This window comes from Necator americanus, chromosome IV, assembly GCF_031761385.1.
Source record: "Necator americanus strain Aroian chromosome IV, whole genome shotgun sequence".
Taxonomy (NCBI): Eukaryota; Metazoa; Nematoda; class Chromadorea; order Rhabditida; family Ancylostomatidae; genus Necator; species Necator americanus.
In genome coordinates, this window is record NC_087374.1 from 19,932,089 (window position 1) to 19,951,595 (window position 19,507).

Consider the following 19,507-nt stretch of genomic DNA (forward strand, 5'->3'; position numbering starts at 1 on the left):
GAGTTTGCAAAGCTCAAACAGGTAATTTTTCCCATTTTTTTCTCTGTTTAGGAACAGCTAAAGCTAAGATATTTGAAAGGAAGAAGTAGCATAATGCGAATATGTAGAATTATGTAAGGGGTTCTCTTATCCAACTCTTCAGTTGGTTGCTTACACTGTGCCGCCAATCGAGTTACGGTATTTGGAGAGTTCGTGTAGGATATCTCTGAACGATCATCACCTCTGCACTACTGATTGTGTCTCGTCATTTCTCTTGAGACGAATATGTCTCAGGTGAAAGTCGCATTGCATCTGCCCCACTTATTGACTTCACTTATTGTCCCTTCTATGTAAGTCGTACCATGTAAATGGACAATACACAATGTTAAACAACGCTAAAGATAGGAACATCATCATGATCATGATATATGATAACGAATGTGTGTGTCACGAAATTCGAAAAGAGGGGTGCGACGGGTCCAGCGTATTATCGCAGTATTATCGCGCAGTATTATTATTATGCAGTATTATCGCGCGCAGTAACTTCGTGTGCATGTCGCAAAAGGTAAATGGGACGTTGCAACCGTTTCATACCCGCGACCACAGCGCGGGTTGTTTTTCACCTCTATTTATTTTTCGCCTCGAATCGGTATTGGTTGTGCCCTCCTCAGAAAGTGGAAACACAAATGAAACCGGCTGCTTAAGTAGTAGCCAACAGCTTACATGATCTGACGAGGGACGTTATCTTTATCAATACGATGATGTCGTTGACGTCATTTTATTTCAAACATCATTCTTTGATAGTTGTTGGGAAAAAAAGGAAGAAAACCTAAAAATACTTTGAGTAATGATTTAAAATTGTGCCTATATTATATTGGGATCAAAGGAGTGTTTGAAGCTACAGTTTGAATATTCTCAAAATGTAAAACTGGAAAGAAAACAATGTAATCTTTTGCCTTTATTCATAGCAAAAAAAAGAAGAAAACGTTGTTAGAAAAAAGTCCTGATATTACAGAAAATATCACCATCATCAATTGTTGATTAATTTTGATTAATTGGTCGGTGAAGGCGAGCGAAGAGAATACCACAAAAAAGTCTGAAGTCTGAAGTTTACACCTTCAGACTAATGTAAATAATAAAATTGTTGTTATGGTGAAACTGGGGCCGCGTATACGAGTCTGATTGCTACCTGCACGTGGTGGCCCTGCTTTAACTAAACGCAATCAGGCGTTCGAGTGTGCGCATTGGGAACGTACGAGCTATATAACCTGCACTGTTATATGGCGAAAGCTTCCCATACATTGCAAAAAGGTGCTGTCGTCCAGCACACCGCCAAAGCCCATAACCTAAAAGGTCAACTGCCTGAAGGGGGCATGGAATCTTTGGCAACAACCATTCGTTTCGTTCACGCTGAACTGCCGAACACTATCGAGTGAACTCCAACGAGCCGCTCTACCCAGACTTCTGCGATATCTCTGTGTGCCTTTTTCTGCACTGCAGGAAACACGCATGAGGGATCGGCCCGTCATCAGCATCGAAAATTACACCATATACTGCGGCGATGCTGATGAGAACAAAGTAGGTGGCTGCGCGATAGCTGTGAGGAACGATTACAAGAACCTGGTGGAGGAATTTGGCTCAACGTCGTCTAGATGCGCCTTTCTACGACTGCGGGATCGCAGAGGACGTAAACTCTGGATCGTAAATGCTCACGCACCTACGGAAACCGCTGAGGACAACAGTAAGGACGACTTCTATGATGAACTCAATGCGTTGATGTCTAAAATACCAAGCCAGCAGGTGGTCATTGTCGGGATCGACGCTAATGCGAAGATGGGACTCGAACAGCAATCCGATGTGCTAGGAAATGGTACTATGCAGCGGAGCGCACGTCGGACAGCGGTGACCGTCTGGTCGACTTGTGCGAACAGACGGGCCTCATCATCGCTTCCACGTTTAAGAGGAATCATCAACTCCATCAGCTCACGTGGCAGGGGTTAACCCTTTTAACGCCTGAAGAGCAGCGCAAGCAGAAGATGAGGACTCTTAAGCTTCAGCTCGACTACGTTCTGACGAGGAACATTCCTCAGTCAGATATGCGAAAATCTAGAGCTGTTTGGGACGTCGCGTTCGACTTTGATCACCGTCCAGTTCTTCTCAGCTTCAAGATACAGTTCCACAAGAGAAACCGAAGAGTTCCTCTTCAACCGAAAATCGACATGGCAGGTCTGAAAGACGATGAATGCAGAAGAAAATTCCGCCAACGTGTGTCTTCTCATGTTGGAGTACGGACCAGGAAGAAGCTTAGCGATGCGGATTCCTTCACAAAGTGCATCCAGGACGCTGCAAGGGAAACGCTCCCGGTTCTATTGCCGCGGAAGAAGTTTGCCTTTGCATCTGCGGAAACAAAATCCACATACAATTCTGTATGTGTCGCGCGCAGTACTGGTGACTTTAACCAGGAAAAACGCCTTAGAAGGAAGCTGCGTCGTCCACTGCAACAAGACCGCGATAACGAGTGGAGCGATGGAGTTTGAGAAGGCGTGGGAGGACAAGAACCCGCGGAAAGCCTGTGCTCCAATAATGCAGTATAGCGGCAAAATGAAAAGATGTTCTCCTGTCCTCAACACCGCCAATGGAGTAGCTGACGGTAAAGCAACCCTTCCTGGAGGGAACACTTCAAGACCTTGCTGAACCGGCTAGCACCGTCAGCTCCTGAACTCGAGCACGTTCATAGACCGACGTATGCGGTTAAGGAGGAGCCACCGACCGAGTCGGAGGTTCTAGTCTGTGTTCAAAAAATGAAGAATGGAAAATTTGGTGAAGACGACGGGATTAGCGCAGAAATTCTGAAATGTCTTGCTCCGTCTGAGATTCGTGAGATGACAGAGATCATCCGTTCAATATGGATAGACGAAAGGATTCCTGACTCGTGGAAATACGCTATCATAGTTCCCCTCCACAAGAAGTTATCCGTCACGGACCCTAGGAATTATCGAGGAATTTCTTTGTTGCGTGTTATGTACAAGGTACTGGAGCGGATTATCCTGGACCGACTCATTAAACATCGCGAAGAAACAACGCGCGACGAGCAAGCTGGCTTTCGTCCTGGCCGATCTACGTTTGACCAGGTGTTCAACGTCAGGAGAGTGATCGAAATCTGGCAGCGGTATTCGAAGCCGATGCAACTAGCGTTTCTGGACTTTGAAGCCGCGTCCGACTCTCATCACCGAGGCCGTCTTCTCAACGCGCTTCGCGCCGATGGAGTACCAAGAAAGTTCGTTCGCTTGCTTGATGACATGAATCAACGAACAACTGCTACAGTTCGAACACCAGCCGGATGTACAACACCGTTTGAAGTGGTAACTGGAGTAAGACAAGGGGCGGTGGCAGGACCCTTCCTGTTCAATTTCACCATCGACGACATTATGCGAAGAACAGTCGACCAGTGTCCTGCCGACATTGTCTTAGCACCATCAGGGTGCTCCTTGACTGATCTCGTGTACGCCGACGATGTTGTTATATTCGCGGAAAGCAGTACGAAACTTCAGCATTTTGTCAACCTTGTATCGAAGTTGGCTGCAGCTTACGGACTACGCCTACGCCCTGATAAATGCGAGCAGATGTTGATCTCTTCGAGACCTCGAACGGGAATCAGGGTGGACGGACAACCGATAGAACTCGTCGATGAGTTCTGTTACCTCGGCTGTATGCTGAAGAACAACGGCAGCTACGAGAGAGATGTTCAGCAAAGATGCGCTAAGGCCACTTCTGCATTTAACTCCTTAACGAAATGCCTGTGGTCGGCCCCCATCACCAACGAAGTCAAGCTGCTAGTCTACCTATCCACAATTCGCTCCATCATGATGTACGGATCGGAGACTTGGGCAACACCATCAACGGTTATGGAGAGGCTTGACTGCACGGAACGAAAGCTGCTTAGACGGCTACTTGGCTACTCTTGGCCTAGGGTATGGCACAATGAAGATCTTTACGCAGAAATTGATGTGGTTTACCGGCGGATGAGACGTGGAAGATATCAACATCTTGCACCGCCTTCGAAGGCGGCTAAAGTCGTCTTCGCTTCTCCGGTCATATATTAAGGAGACCGGCAGATCGCCTTGTCCAACGAGTTCTGAAGAGTTCGTCGGGTTCGAGCTGGAAGAAGCCACCTGGCCGAAAACGGCATTTCTGGACTGAGGTAGTAAAAGAGGACCTGAGGAAACTCGGCGTGGATAGGCAGTTCAGGCAAGACGTAAGGTTTCGCAGAACATGGAATAGCAACGAATTTATTGATTCTGTGCAAGCTCTCGCAGAAGATCGAGAAAGTTGGGCAGAGCTGTGTTTGAGGACGGCACACCTCGGTGAAGATGCGGGTAATCGCGTCAGGCGATGACATCAGCCCGCCGATTAAGTCAAGTAAGTAAGTCATGGTGAAACTTGCTTAACCTCCGCACGTCATTCCATCGGACGTTAACCCAGCGGACTGCAGGTTATGCTTGTCGAGCTGATTTACTGTATTGACTCAGCCAAGACCATTTGCTTTGCACTCGACTAGGCAGGCAAGTGTGCAGTTTTAACTATGTTCGAAAAGAAGTCGAAGATGGGCGATGATACCCGCACAGCGAGATGAACTACTTTTGAAGAGATCACTATGGGCTGATGTTTTTACTCCCATGAGCTTTTCACGGGAATGCTTGTAAGGCCATGGGGAACCAATAGCCGGAATTAAAAAGGTCATAATGACATGCATGGATCCTCTGTGCTTCTATTTAAGTGCTTTTGCTCTGAAAAAATATACTATAAGGAGCAATAACTGTATTAAAAGCGAACCTTCAAAATCCTCAACTCGTTAACCGGATCTGGTTCATATTTCGTCCAACACTCAATGGAAACGCTCACGTCACTTTCTACCTCAGGTACTTTGTGTTGCAGAGTGATACTGTATTTCTCTGAATTTTACATCATTTTTGTTTCTAAGATGATTCCTAGTACTTCTCATCCCATAGCAACAATTCTCTATCCAGAGTAAAATTTCAGTGAAACACTGATACCGACACATCGAAGATTTTAAAATAGCTGCTAGAAGTCACTTTCAACATCGACACCGCTGACAGTAATTCTGAGGCAGTTTCCAGTGTCGCCTTTGTGGCATTGTATTCCGCTTTGAGTTGACGTTTCGTAGGAAATGGAAGGAACATCAGGAAACACTTGTTTCACACGCACCTAAGATGAGAAAAGCTCTGGATAATTATTTCACTTGAACACAGTATGAGCTCACCTCGAGAGGCAAAAGTTTTGCGTCTTCTACAGAGTCAACGACGTAATCGATAATAATTCTAGATGGAAATTCTGGTGACCATGTTGCGCTTATTGGCTTTGGAACTGAGCGTGCCACTGTAAGCATGATGACTTTCTGTAATTTACTCCGTACCGACATCCTGTATTTTATTAATTTCTTTACTTTCTGTAATTTGTAACCAGAACACCACAAAAAACCAACAGCGGCTTTAGTCGGACTTCAGGCTTTTTTGTGGAGTTCTCTTCGCTCAGCTTCACTTGTCAATTAATTTAAATTAATCAAAAACTAATGGCAGTGACATTTCCTGTAAACTCAGAGTTCGGTTTTTCTAACAATGTTTTCTTCTTTCTTTTTTATTATAAATAAAGGGGGAAGATTTTATAGTTTTTTTTTTCTAAACGCCTCAGTTCTACATTTTAAGAATATTCAAACTTTAGTCTCAAACACTCTTCCGATTCCAATATAATATAGAGACAATTTTAAAGCACTACCCGAAGTATGGGGTTTCTTCCTGTTTTCCCCAATAGCTAAGTCATGAGAAATAAGAATGAGATCATGATCATGATCGTTTAATGTAATGCGACACAGTTAAACAATTATGATCGAATGTCAGCACAAGGGGTTATCATAGTAATTTCACTTGTCATGGTATATAATAACGGGCTTATTCTGTCACGTATGTGTATGTTGGTGTGTGTGTGTATGTATGTATGTATGTATGTATGTATGTATGTATGTATGTATGTATGTATGTATGTATGTATGTATGTATGTATGTATGTATGTATGTATGTATGTATGTATGTATGTATGTATGTATGTATGTATGTATGTATGTATGTATGTATGTATGTATTTTTTTTTTTTTTTTTTTTTTTTTTTTTTTTTTTTTTTTTTTTTTTTTTTTTTTTTTTTTTTTTTTTTTTTTTTTTTTTTTTTTTTTTTTTTTTTTTTTTTTTTTTTTTTTTTTTTTTTTTTTTTTTTTTTTTTTTTTTTTTTTTTTTTTTTTTTTTTTTTTTTTTTTTTTTTTTTTTTTTTTTTTTTTTTTTTTTTTTTTTTTTTTTTTTTTTTTTTTTTTTTTTTTTTTTTTTTTTTTTTTTTTTTTTTTTTTTTTTTTTTTTTTTTTTTTTTTTTTTTTTTTTTTTTTTTTTTTTTTTTTTTTTTTTTTTTTTTTTTTTTTTTTTTTTTTTTTTTTTTTTTTTTTTTTTTTTTTTTTTTTTTTTTTTTTTTTTTTTTTTTTTTTTTTTTTTTTTTTTTTTTTTTTTTTTTTTTTTTTTTTTTTTTTTTTTTTTTTTTTTTTTTTTTTTTTTGTGTGTTTGTGTGTGTGTGTGTATGTATGTATGTATGTATGTATGTATGTATGTATGTATGTATGTGTGTGTGTGTATGTGTGTGTTAGTCACGAAATGCGACTGGTCCACTGGCGTCGAGTTGTTGCCTCGAAGCCAGAAAGCTATAATATGGGGTGCGACGGGTCCACCGGCGTCGGAATGGTGGGCCGGCGCCAGATAGCTATGATATCAGGTGAGACGGGTCCCGCGGCATCAAAATGGTGCGCAATAACTTCGTGTTCATGTCGCAAAACATAAGTGGTTGCAGCCATTTCATAGCCGTGGTCACAGGGTGCGCTGGTTTTCACCTTTATGACTCCCCCGCGTATCTATTTCCTTCTTCGTTCGTCTCAAGTTGGTCGCATGCCATTCTCAGAAAGTGGAAAGGCTGCTTAAATAGTAAGAATATGTCGCGTGATACTTTTAAATTTTGTCTATAATATATTGGTAAGGAGTGTTTGAAGCTGAAGTTCGAATGTTCTCCAAATGTAGAAGTGACGCGTTTAGAAAGAAGACTATGAAATCTTTCGCCTTTAGTTATAATATAAAAAAGGAAGAAAGATTGTTGGAGATACACAAGTCTAGTTTCATAGAAAACGGTACTAATATTAATTTTCGTTGATCAGTGAAGGCGAGCGAACACCACAGAAAGTCTGAAGTCCGGCTTTAGCCGGACGTTCAGACTGGTATATAATAACGAGCTTATTCTGTCATGTGTGTGTCAGTGAAATTCGAAAAGGGGGTGCGACGGGTACACCGGCGTCGAGTTGTTGCGTCGACGCCAGAAAGCAATAAAATGGGGTGCGACGTGTCCCACGACGTCGGATTGGTGCGCTGACGCCAGGTACCTATGGAAGAAAGTGCGACGGGTCCACCGGCGTCGTAGAGCGGTTAAAGGAGCAGGTACGGATCCACCAGCGTCGGACTGGCGCGCCGGCGGCAGATAGCTATAATATGGTGTGGGACGGGTCCCGCGGCATAGAAATGGTGCGCAATAACTTCGTGTGCATGTCGCAAAAGGTAAATGGGACGTTTCATAGCCGCGGCCCCTGGACGCGTTGCTTTTCATCTTTATGACTTCTTCGCGTGTCTATTTCCTTCTCCGTTTGCCTCAAGTTGGCAGCACGCCTTCCTCAGAAAGTGGAAACATACATGCTTAAATAGTAGCGAACAGTTTATATGATCTGACGTAGAACGTTATCTTTATCAGTAGGATAAAGCCTTTCACGTCATTTTGTGCTAAAACATCATTCATTGATAGGTTTTGGAGGAAAACCCAAATTTCGAGTAATACTTTCAAATTGCGTCTACATTATATTGGTATCGACGGAGTGTTTGAAGCTGAAGTTTGAATATTCTCCAAATGTAGAACTGACGCGGGTAGAAAGAAAACTATGAAACCTTCTGCATTTATTTTTAATAAAAAAAATGAAGAAAGATTGTTAAAGATACAGAATTCTTATTTCACAGAAAAGGGCACTAATATTGATTTTCGGTGTTCAATTAAGGGGAGCGAAGCGAACGCCACAGAAAGTCTGTGGCTTTAGCCGGACGTTCAGACTAGTGTTTAACATAAAATGACATTGTAGTGATAAAGATAACGTTCCTCGTCAGATCATGAAACTGCTAGCTGCTATTTAAGCAGCCGGTTTCATTCGTGTTTTCACTTCCTGAGGAAGGTATAGAACCTACCTGAAGCTAACGTGCAAGGAAATAGACGGAGGGAGGAGTCGTAGGGGTGAAAAGCAACGCGCTCAGCGATCACGGGTATGAGGCGGTTGCAACGTCCTATTTACCTTTTGCGACATGTACCATGTGTGTGGATCCGCATCACTACCTTTTACCGATCTACGATGTTGGCGCACTAATCCGACGCCGCGGTACTCGTCGCACTCCATTTTACAGCTATCTGGCGCCGACGCACCAATCCAACGCCACGGGACCCGTTGCAACCCATTTTTCAAATTTTTTGACACACACACACGCATGCAGGCACGTGACGGACTAACCCCGTTATTCTATAGCATGATCATGATCATTATACTATGATGATATGATACTACACGTAGCAGAAGATAATGTTATTTTCGCGGCCGTTAACATTGATTGTTACCAGACCTCTGATTTCGCGTAAACGGTGCAAAATAGTTTGGCAAATGGAATTGACTTTGTCTGTTTATATTACAAGAGAATTCTATTTCTATATTTACGTTTGAAAGATCTAAGAAATCAGAAGAGGCGCCTGCACCTCTGCATTTCGATACTGCATATCACTGGAGTTTTGGAAAGGTGTCATCGCTGCAGAAACTACGAAAACATCAGTGATGTTAACCTGTTTGTACTAAATGAGCGTGAATGCCAAAGACAGTCTACCACTTTCAAATAAAATAATTTTGATTTGCTTAATTTTGACGAAAGATATCGGTTTGCAGTACTTCAGGCGCAAGAATGAATGAAACTACGATGTTTTGCGCACTCAATAGCATTTAAAACTAGAAACCATGCATGCAAAATGCGGTAAGAAAAGAGAGCATCCGACACGAAGTAATGGATTGTTGTTAAACATGAAAGTCTGAAATGTCTATCTCATTGCGATTGCTACTCTTTTTGTGTTCATACTCAGTGAAGGAATCAGCTACAAGAAATTCTACTCTAATGTGATACAGTGTGTGAACTCGATTTATTGGAAGCGTTAGGGTGCTGCTCTTTAAATCATGAACGAAAACAGAAGAATCGAATCTTAAGATTCCTTAGTCTCTCCATGCAACCTCAGACATCTAATTGACCTTAACTATTTTTTTCAGTTTGTTTCTTCCTTGTCTCCATTTTTATTTCCATTTTTCGCGTCATTTTTGAGTTCGCAAGGTTTGTCACTGCTCCTATAAATTGCCTTGCTGCTTCAAGCATGGCTGATCAACGTTTATATCGAGCCTAGTTTGTAAGAGTTCTCACTCAGCCGCCGCGTTCTGTAGTTGTTGACGACGATGCTAAAACTTGCGAAATTTTTTACTACTTGTGACGCACCTTTCAAACAATCACTCGGGCGATGATGATCATGATCGCTATTGATTATCTCATCAACATTTATGACGTACCACCAAACATGAGAATGAACATGAGAAATGCGAGTTGTGAAGAAATTTAGAAGCTCTCATAAATGTAGGTATTTACTGTTATAAAGCACAAGATTGTCCGTTACGCAAACACTAGATATCAAGAGGAGCTCTATCTTGGGTAATTCAACCGATCCACTGCATAAGTCTGTTAAAAGTCACCTATCGACCGGAATTTTGTATCACATATTACATACGAGAAGCAGAATTTCAAGTTAGAGTGAGTTGATGTGTGATTAAATTTGTGAGACAACATTTGAAGGACGGGAGAGAGCAACATGTCCAATACTGCTGTAATGAGCAATGATGAGGAGCTAGACAAGCATTACTTACATCCAAAAGCATACAGCATCCAAAAGCATTACTTTGGTTTAGGTTTTTTTTTCTAATCTAGAAACACTCCTTTCCGACTTCATATTTGAGTAATTTTTTAGCACACTTGATTTCTCATATCAGTGTATCCGTGCTTGGAAAACAATGTTACCAGGGCGAGAGGCCGGCGAAGTCAACAGCTCGCGTTGGTATATTTGTATATACAACTCTACCAGAGCGAACCTCTTCGAAAGGTTTAGCTTCGCATTCATACATCACTTGGATTCTCAGGAGAAGGAAAGCAAGTACTGTTGAATTTCCTGCGGCAAAATCTGCTTTTGGTTTTTTAGCTCATACTGTTTGCCGCTAATTACGATCTTATGCATGTGATGTAATGGATGAGACAACTGAAGCCTGCCTGCAATCCTTCTCTAAGTAATTTCGGTATTGAAACTTGCTGTGAAAATGAAAAAAGGTGCTGTAGAAAGTGCCTCCATTTCTCCACTTTTTCTTATTCTTATTTGCTAGAATACGTAACAGTTCTCGTCTACTATTTTTGCATCGTTGCGTAATCTCCGCTTTTTTGTAACCAGACCTCTCATTTGATCCGTTTGTTGTATCTAGTGTGCGAAACTCTTGACCATGCTCTAGGTTTCTAGGTTTTCTCTGTCGTCGTCTAAATATTCCCTGGAGTAGCTCTTTCCTGCTGGTTGGACAGAATGACAAAGAAACCGATTCATGTATAAATACGCAATTAGGTAATTTGTATCCTTCATAGCCACCAATATTTTCTTCTCCCACAATTTGCTGAATAATTTGACAAGATATGAACAAAGACGTCTGCTGAGTGCCAGTCGGTCCAGACCCCATACGGAATGTATCATCCATCCGGAAGTGTTATATTTATATTTTCACATAAACTTCTTTTCTTCAATCCATGTGCTCAACTTTGTTTTTTTCATCCTAGAGTTTGAAGCTCTCAAAATGATGATTTTGTTTTTTTTTCTTAATTTGCTTCATGTAAATTCTGTGATTTGCTGCTAGTTTGTCAAACTTGAATGATAGCTTCCAATTTCGCTTCACTAGTTTCTATACATTCAAACTACTTCAAAATCACATAAGTAGCTCTGATGATTTGAAACTACACATTCTAAATCCTCCTCACAAAGTTTCAGGAAAGTCTGCAGGAAAAGTTTCTCACATATTTTTTGTGCAAAAGTACATGAATACCGTATTCCATCGAGTAATCGGGTGTTTTTATTAAACGAAGTAATCTCCAATCATGCATATAAGCATATGTTGCGTTCCTTTTGAGGTTAACTGCTCCACTCTGGAAAGCCATAACTTGAGCAAGCAAGCAGTATGAAAATCTTACTTGGAGCTTTTCAGGGGATTCTCAATAGAAATTTCTTCCTTTCTACTAAACTCTAGATTTGGATGCGACGAATTATGAATTGGGTACTTACAACTCCGTCCAAGTAACGAACGGTGCGATGAGATTCGTTTGATATCTTTTTTCCATCGAAATCATGTATACTGAAAGAACAACATTGTGCTGAAGAAACTGGTATTGCAGTACGGTCGGAATAAGTCCAATTTCAGTCCTTCTGGCCCTTTTCAATCTCCACGAAAATAAGCTAGCTCTTTCTCATCAGTACTCTGTTTCCTGGTGTTCATATTGTTATTGTATGCTAATGATGAATGCTGTTTATATCTCCTCATTTTCTTGGAGGAGGACAGAAAAGAGCTGCCAACATTGTCTGAAGCTCCTATTCAAGGAGATTTTTGTGTCCCTAGTGGTAGATAGTGACCTCGAGTGGAACACAAAAACAGTGAGTATCCCACGTGAAGGTAGAATTCCTTTGTGCATCCCCTTCGCCTCTGACTCCTTGACGACTGCTATACACCGGACTCTTTTGCGAGCACAGCTGCAAGATGATGTTGTATTGGTTAACATCCCGAACGACAGCATCAAGCAACAGTTAGTTCGCAATAGATTCCACGATAGGCGATGGCAATGGCAATGCGGGTCAGAATGTTGCGTGGTTTGTCCATTCTGTAAGGCCGGTGATTGCACGAAAATCGGAGTTATTTACCAAATAGAATGCCTAACGTGCAACGCCATTTATGTTGGAGAAACTGGAAGGATGCTGAATATACGTATCGAGGAACATTTGGCTGGTAAAAGGCGAGGGAGTTCGATGACACCGTTAATGCGCCACAAATATGATAAGCATGATGGAAATGAATTTGAAGTAAAATGTACGATATTAGCGCACGAGAAAGAAATATCTGCTAGGAAGGCATTGGAAGCATTCTGGATTTCCGTCAGGAATCTGTCCATGAATAACAAAAATGAGTGTTTATCAACTACCAATGACATGTTGCCATTCGTAACACTCTGTGAGCTATAAGATTGCCCCACATGCAGTTCCTTAACATTATCCAGACACCAGTACTTAAGGATACTGCACAGTGCGTAGATCTCAACACCTTGGTGACAATCTTTAAGAACGCGGTGGTTTACAAACCCCGCAAGTCTCTGAAACTGGTCAGTTGTTTTCCTTTCGAAGGTCTTGCGGGGTGTACTTGGAACAATATCGAGGGCTGGCGAGGAGAGAGGAGGAGTTTGATGGGATATGCATGGTATCAAAGACCTCGAACCATTTTCAAGCCTTTGAAAAAGACGAAATTGTCGAAACGTCAGGCGAACAAAAAAGTTTCACCTAAACCTCGTTGGCATAACAAGAAAACATAAATATAATATCAAATGCCGAGGTTTCAAGAAGAGAGGACTTGACGATTGTTGGAACACAAACAGTTATTTATAGTATGTATTCGAGTATTAGCTCTTTACTGCGGCAAAAAGTGAGATATCCCTACAAGCGTGAGCTGACCTGATCTTTCACTATCACCAATTGATAAGTTTACGCGAAGGAGCAATTCTTAACTCTTTCGAGATATAAGGTCCACTTTATACCGTTTTATCGCTTGAGTGCTGTAACACTTGCGAACCACATCCCAACCTCTATCCGTCACTGAGGAAACCTAAATATAGCAAATTCCGTCAGTTTCGTGGACCGGTTGGAGCAACATAGCATAGGGTCTCAACGCGAGCACAGATGCGTACGGAATTGCACCAGAAGTCAAGTGTTTTGGACCCAACGCCACACCTGTGCACGATGAACAATATATCTCAATTACGAGCATCACCGATCTTTTTTGTTGTGTCCCATTAGTTAAAACTGCAAGGAAATACTTACTTTGGATAAAAAAAGAAACTTATTGTGTGTTGTGCATTATCAGTCGTAAAGGGACGCTGCGAATTTGATTTTACAAAAATTCTTTTATTTGTCATAAGCTTTCCCTTTTTGGTATGCCTTTGTCATCTCTTCAGTAATATACTTAATTATAATAATTGAAACCTACTATGTATCTACTCCACGCCGATCAAAGGGAATTACTGCTTGATTTTTTTGCGAGAGGTAGACAATTGGTATTGAAGAACTGGTATCTGGAAGTGCAAGCATCAAATGATAATAATAGCGTGACTCTATGACATTTGCTCTCATATGTTTACAGGCACACATCAACATTAAAGTAATCACTGAAATCACTGGATAGTTTGCAAAGTTTATGAAAATCCTGGAGACACTTTGGCACGGTACCCAAGTTTCATTTTAAACGTCTGAGTGAAGATAATCGTGGGCTACACAGGTCATGATCCGTATATTCCTAATCCATAGGAATATGATACGCTGGCAAAGCATTGTGAAAATCCGTTAGTTGATGTTTTGCAACTTTCACTTGATATCTCATCCTTAGAAAGCGGATGCGATTTGGCAAGAATTAGAGAGGCGATACGAAATCAAATATCACCTCTTTTCAGGCTTTGCTCATGTTTATGAACAATAAAAGAATTTGAACGTAGCAATGTGGTGTGTGACCCATTCAAACTTGACGCATATGTGCCCGCTGCAAGCATCGCGTTGTCAGTAATTTTTACGTTTTGTCGGTGCTTAATGTCAGTTTCTATAAAACCCTTGCAATCCACACCCATGTTGGCAGGCACCGCCACCTCAAACTTTTTTTGCTAGACCTCGTCTTGTCGCTGTCATTATTTTGATATGTGCTTTTTCTTATATGTCAGTCATAATGTGGGAATGATGCTTCATAAGATTTGCCCTTTCCCACTTCTCTTTCATCTTGGCATTGGAAGAGGTTTTGGGATTTTTTTTGAGTTGTTACAAGAAAGCATCATCAACATTGGAAGGGGATAACTCACTTTCTATCATAATCCTATCTAGCACGACTGCTAGCTCTTGATATACTCCGTCACTGTTTATGAGACGGCATGTATAACGTCCAAGATTCTCGTATATAATCCGCACATATAAGTACTCTGCCATTTCATATCGATCGCTCGTATACAGGGATTTGTATAGTGGCGCTCTTTTTTTGAACTTGACTTCATTAACGCCTTCGACGACCTTAACAGAAATTAAAGTATTCTCTAAATGAAAAGAGGGATGGAAGAGTCATGCCGTTTGAGAATTCTAGGAATAAACGATAAGATCTTTTATCCTTCAAGGATAAAGAATAAAATCCAAGGCGTTGAAGCACCTTGACGATGCGCCTACGTGTTCGACTTCAATGCAAGTTTGAAGTTTAGCACTTCATCATGCACAATTCGCACGATTTGTCTGTTTCTGTGCATTAATTGAACACTTTCTTGCATTCCACCGACTTCCGACTATATTGCAACCGACTTTGTTGGACTTTATGCATAAATTTAAATATTCTGAATAAGTCAGTTATTCATTTTCAACAGTGGTTTGTAGTACCATCTAACATGGTACTACAAACCACTGTTGAAATGGATAACTGACTACTCTAATGAAAAAACTTGAAAAATCAGAAAAATGAATTGAATTAGAACATTTAGAACGGCACTTACTACCGTACATAACTGTTTAAGATACAAGTGAGTCCCTAATGTGCAACTGTAATAATACAGTTCTAACAGTGTCACAGTGGAAATAATAATGTAATTACAAATTTTTTCTTGCATACGGCGTAAAATTTACTGTAAGATCGCAGTAAACTCCCCAACTACTCCCCAAATATGACCCTAAATAACTGCTCTCCAATGGTATATGATTTCTGACGCGAATGCTTTGTTTGAAAGGTAAAATGGTACTCTTTTACATACTGCTGCGAACATTTTAGTATCTCTCACTGCTATAACTCCAGAGCTTTGAAAATGTGGCAAAATTGAATAAAAAAAACACGTGTTAACTCCTAAACGTTCGACATTAGTAGCTTTAATTTTTTTCATACAAAACCAACAAGAAAATTATGTGTTGCGGGATGCCCTTGCTTCTTGATTTTCTAGCTCAGCAGAATTTTTTGGTTTCTTTTTACAGCTCAAACTACATATTCGGTGTGTTACATGGCTTATTTTAATTTTTGGAACTTCGTTATTAGTTAACGAATGAGATGTGTCTTTCATCAGCACATCACTTTGAAGAAAATTACCAGATTATTGCCACAACACTATTAGCTGCTGTCGGTTTTAGACATGTAAATATGAAAACTTTTCTTGTGATTTTGCAAAAAGTTCTTTTTTTCAATTTTCCGTGAATTTCTTCTAATATCAAGTGGATATGTTTTTTGTACTCTTTCGCTGTTTATTTCGAAAAGTTCTGTATTATTCAAATTTTAACCACACTCTCCATCAGTCTCCGTAGTGGTTTTTATCATCTAGGCACGCCGGCCCAGCAGACCAGCAGATACCTTAGGCCACACACTGAGCTGTTAGTATGTTAGCGCATTTGAAAAGAATAGAATAACTATAGAAGAAAATATTGTAAATGCAGAGTGATACTCTTCAGGAGAGTAGTTCTCCCTCCTCCTACGCCTTTTTTCGCTCCTTTCCACGAGGTAGTAGAAAAAATCGTTTAATCCTAATTATTTCTTTGACTTGATGACTTTACCTTAATTTCGAGGAGCAGAGAATCCAGAACCGCTTTCACATTCAAGTACGACTTGTGCCCAGTGTGAACCGAACTACCAAAATGTGGACCCGGAACAACGTCAAGGAACGGCAGCTGCATAGTTAGGCAGATCCCACTTTCATCGTGTGAATTTTCAATTTCAAGAGTTCTCAATAATTTTCAATATCTTTTCAATGATAAAAAAGACAATCTTGAAGAGTATCGCTTTGCTCTGTACAATATTCTCCTCTGCAGTTATTCTATTCATTCAAATGTGGTCTTCAGTGCAGTAGCACAGTAGCAGCTCATTGTAGCCGCTCGTATCCGGTGTATCTGGTGACCCGGCGTGTCTGAATCATAATAACCTCCATGGTGGCTGATGGAGTCTGTGGTAGGAATTTGAATGATACAGAATTCTTTTGAAACAAACACTGATCAATAGTTCTCTTCTTCCTGAACAAAAAACAATGCCACGTGATATTTGAAGGAATGTTTGCTAAATCGCAATAAATGAACTTTTTGTAAAATCACATGTTAAGATTTTATATTCAAATGTCTAAAACTGACCACTGTTAAAATCAAAACACAAAAAATCAGAGCAATTTATAATACAGGTTCGCTTTCACCTCACTTGGCAACGATTTGCGAACTTCCAAAAATCACAACAAGCCATATAAAACACAGAAGATTCAATATTAGCTGCAAAAAAAAAACAAGAAAATCTTGCAAAGCAGGAAAATCAGGAAACAATAGCATCTGACACAAATAATTTTCTTGTAGGTTTTCTATAGGAAAAATTTAGGTTACTAATATCGATCGTTTACGGAGTTGAAGCATTTTACGTAGATGTTTTTACGTTACGTAAACACTCAACGTGCGGGCTCCAGCATCTTTTCAAATGATTTCGCCTTTCCGCCGCCGTCATCTAAAATATTCTCAAGTTTTGTGAGAGGCGCTGACAAGGTCTTTGAGTCTTATCCAGGTGAGCTCTTATGTGGCCGATCCGTGCCGCGGGGACATCACCCCATCTCCTCCTGGTCTCGCTCGAGAACGTTTTGCATCAATTGGGCTCCAGTCTAGCGTTCTGTTAAACCATTCATCATCGGTTCTTCTCACAATGTGACTGGTCCATCTATGCTTTGCTTTCGATACATAATCCGCTGAGTCGTGAAGACAGGACATTCATTGCTTTTAAGTCGGAGCTGCAAAGGCCGGCTAGGTGTTGTGTGCCCCGGTTAAACTTCAGAAGACATCTCTCAAGGGCTCTGTGGGTAGTGAATAGTTTTCTAGACGTGACAACGGTGTCTGCCCGCGTTACCGCTGCTTCCGCCGCTAAGAGTTGTTGTGTTAAACAGACGGCAACGGAGATCTTGGTTCGTCAGTTGGTCTCTAGTTCCCCTTGATGGATGCGAACGCTAGCTGCACTGTTTTCGTCCTTCTATTCAATTCCTTCTTTATGTCGTTCTCCATATTCGTAGAATGTCCGAGGTATAAATATGACGAAGTCTCCACGATTTGTGAGCCTTCAAGTTGTACTCCTCTGTCCTTACTTCTTCATGAATTGTGTCTTCATTCTGTTCATTCGCAGTCCTACTCTCTTTCCCGCTTCCTTTAATTCGCACAACATCGTCTTTTCTTCACTGGTCACTTTGACCACCTTGACTTCCTCTGTGCGTCGATTTGCTCGACTGAACCCCAGAATTTTTCCACTTGTCACGATAATTTTTTTCTCTTAAAAAAAACCTTGTGAAGAAGTTTGACCATCGGGTTGGTGGCCTTCCTAGTACGTTTAATATCGCGTGGAAACCAGTCGCTCCTCAACGCTTCTTATCCAAAGGTTGTCATTGAAGCACATCACGTATCTGGCACACCTTATGCTTTGCTTTCATTGGCAAATGCGGCGGCATGTCTAATATTCGATCGCCAACATAGCAGAGAACTTCGAATCCCGTCCTTCATTCGCGTGAAGCGGGATGCTCTTACCATCACTCTTTCAATTGCGCTTTCAGCGACGTTCAGTGCTTTTTCTTCCTGCTTGCGAAGTGCCCAGGTTTCTGAAGAATAGCTCAAAGCAGTAAGTGCGGTAATGTTGAGTAGGTGAGCACAGAGCCAGATGTTCTTAATCCTTTTCACTGCATCTTCGATGCTCCTGTATGCTTTCCAAACCGCTGGTTTCCTTCTGCCCAGCTCGGATGTCAGTTCATTTAGCATGATGAATTTCCTACCTAGATACACACAGCTGGAGCATTCGGATATACTCGTTCCGTTGAACGTGAATGGGGCATCAGAAACCCATCGTTCCTAATGAAGATCGTGTTGTATAGGTTCCGCTGAAGACCGATCTTTTTACACGCTTCATCAAATTTGGCCAGCATCCTTTCCGCCTGATTGATGCTTGTTATGTTATTAGAAAGATGCTATCAGCGAAACGAATATGGAGTTGCTGCTGACCACCAACCTTCACTCCCATAACGTCCAATAACGTATTCCAGCTTTCACGTTGCGTTCTTGAGAATGAATATTTTAGATGAAATTATCTCACCCTGTCAGGTTCCTCTCTTACGCCGATGATGATATTCTTGTAGTATGTCAAAATTCCGATTGTGAAGTTACTGTATAACTCTTGAAGTGCCTTTATGTACTGAGGAGGTTTTTGATTGACCAAGGCTTCAATGATCGCTTCCGTTTCAAGTGAGGGGAACTCCTTTATGTCGATAAAAATGGCATCTGCTGTGTGCTCTCGCGATCCTTCGATGAGTTCTGAATCTTTTTTTGAAATCCTGCTTGCTCGCATGGTTGTCCTTCACCTAACACGTTTTCAATCCTGTTAAGGATCACTCTTGTGAAGAGCTTGTAGATGACAAATAGTAAGCAGATTGAGAGATGGTTGGCGATGTAATGCGCATCTCTCTTGTTATACAACAAAACGGTCTTGCTCGTTTCTCACTGTTCAGGAACCTTGCATTCCGACTGGTGAAATCTCGCCAGAGTGCTGATAAGAACTGGAAGATTCTTCAGATTTATCCTGTCGGGTCAGGGTACGTACAATTTTTTACCGACATGATATCATGTCGTACCTAGGGCGGGAGAACTACTGGAATTACATGTCCGTCTTCTCTGAAATGGTGGGGAGGCAAGTTATCTTAGTTAGAATATTTATCTTCTCTTGCGATTGGCGGATTCTCGACAGGCATAGTGAATTCTCTTCACCGCCTCTGCAGCTTGAGCCACTATTCTATTCTCTAGATGAGGTCTTCTTTCACCGCCTCTCTGCAAAGCCTTGCGAGCTCGATCGTGATGTCCTGATTAATTACAACTCGTGCTGCTCCACGCTCGCGTATAAGCTCAATATCTTCCGGAGACAGGCGTCTAGCGGTGGTTTTAAAAACTCTCACTTCTCGCGCAATCATGATGGTGTTCAGTGAGCCCATTGTATTTCTCGCCTATGTTGTCCGTTGCAGAATCTTCCCAAAA

The 19,507-nt window shown here is 41.0% G+C and overlaps 5 protein-coding genes across 7 annotated transcripts; 3 read left to right on the plus strand and 2 right to left on the minus strand.

Annotated features, from left to right (window-relative positions):
* Positions 1-1,488: 1,488 nt before the first annotated feature.
* RB195_001994 (uncharacterized protein) lies at positions 1,489-1,980 on the plus strand (the record flags this gene model as incomplete). The annotated part of the gene is made up of 1 exon (XM_064199035.1): positions 1,489-1,980. The coding sequence occupies one exon, from the start codon at positions 1,489-1,491 to the stop codon at positions 1,978-1,980; it is 492 nt and encodes a 163-aa protein (XP_064054916.1).
* A 35-nt stretch (positions 1,981-2,015) lies between these two features.
* On the plus strand, positions 2,016-2,516 carry RB195_001995 (uncharacterized protein; the record flags this gene model as incomplete). 2 transcript variants are annotated; one of them, XM_064199037.1, is made up of 1 exon in its annotated part: positions 2,016-2,516. In XM_064199037.1, one exon carries the CDS (start codon positions 2,016-2,018, stop codon positions 2,514-2,516), a length of 501 nt encoding a protein of 166 aa, XP_064054917.1. The 2 variants fall into 2 exon arrangements, with proteins under 2 accessions (XP_064054917.1, XP_064054918.1); XM_064199036.1 differs by having other exon boundaries at positions 2,076-2,516.
* A 264-nt stretch (positions 2,517-2,780) lies between these two features.
* Positions 2,781-4,082, plus strand: RB195_001996 (uncharacterized protein; the record flags this gene model as incomplete). The annotated part of the gene is made up of 1 exon (XM_064199038.1): positions 2,781-4,082. One exon carries the CDS (start codon positions 2,781-2,783, stop codon positions 4,080-4,082), a length of 1,302 nt encoding a protein of 433 aa, XP_064054919.1.
* A 669-nt stretch (positions 4,083-4,751) lies between these two features.
* RB195_001997 (uncharacterized protein) lies at positions 4,752-18,827 on the minus strand (the record flags this gene model as incomplete). 2 transcript variants are annotated; one of them, XM_064199039.1, is made up of 9 exons in its annotated part: positions 4,752-4,766; positions 4,813-4,931; positions 5,073-5,205; positions 5,261-5,376; positions 11,268-11,367; positions 11,504-11,573; positions 13,467-13,551; positions 14,323-14,527; positions 18,576-18,827. In XM_064199039.1, the coding sequence occupies 9 exons, from the start codon at positions 18,825-18,827 to the stop codon at positions 4,752-4,754; spliced, it is 1,095 nt and encodes a 364-aa protein (XP_064054920.1). The 2 variants fall into 2 exon arrangements, with proteins under 2 accessions (XP_064054920.1, XP_064054921.1); XM_064199040.1 differs by lacking the exons at positions 4,752-4,766; positions 18,576-18,827 and having other exon boundaries at positions 4,801-4,931; positions 14,323-14,446.
* Positions 17,906-18,244, minus strand: RB195_001998 (uncharacterized protein; the record flags this gene model as incomplete). Its single annotated transcript, XM_064199041.1, has 1 exon — positions 17,906-18,244. One exon carries the CDS (start codon positions 18,242-18,244, stop codon positions 17,906-17,908), a length of 339 nt encoding a protein of 112 aa, XP_064054922.1.
* Positions 18,828-19,507: the final 680 nt, after the last annotated feature.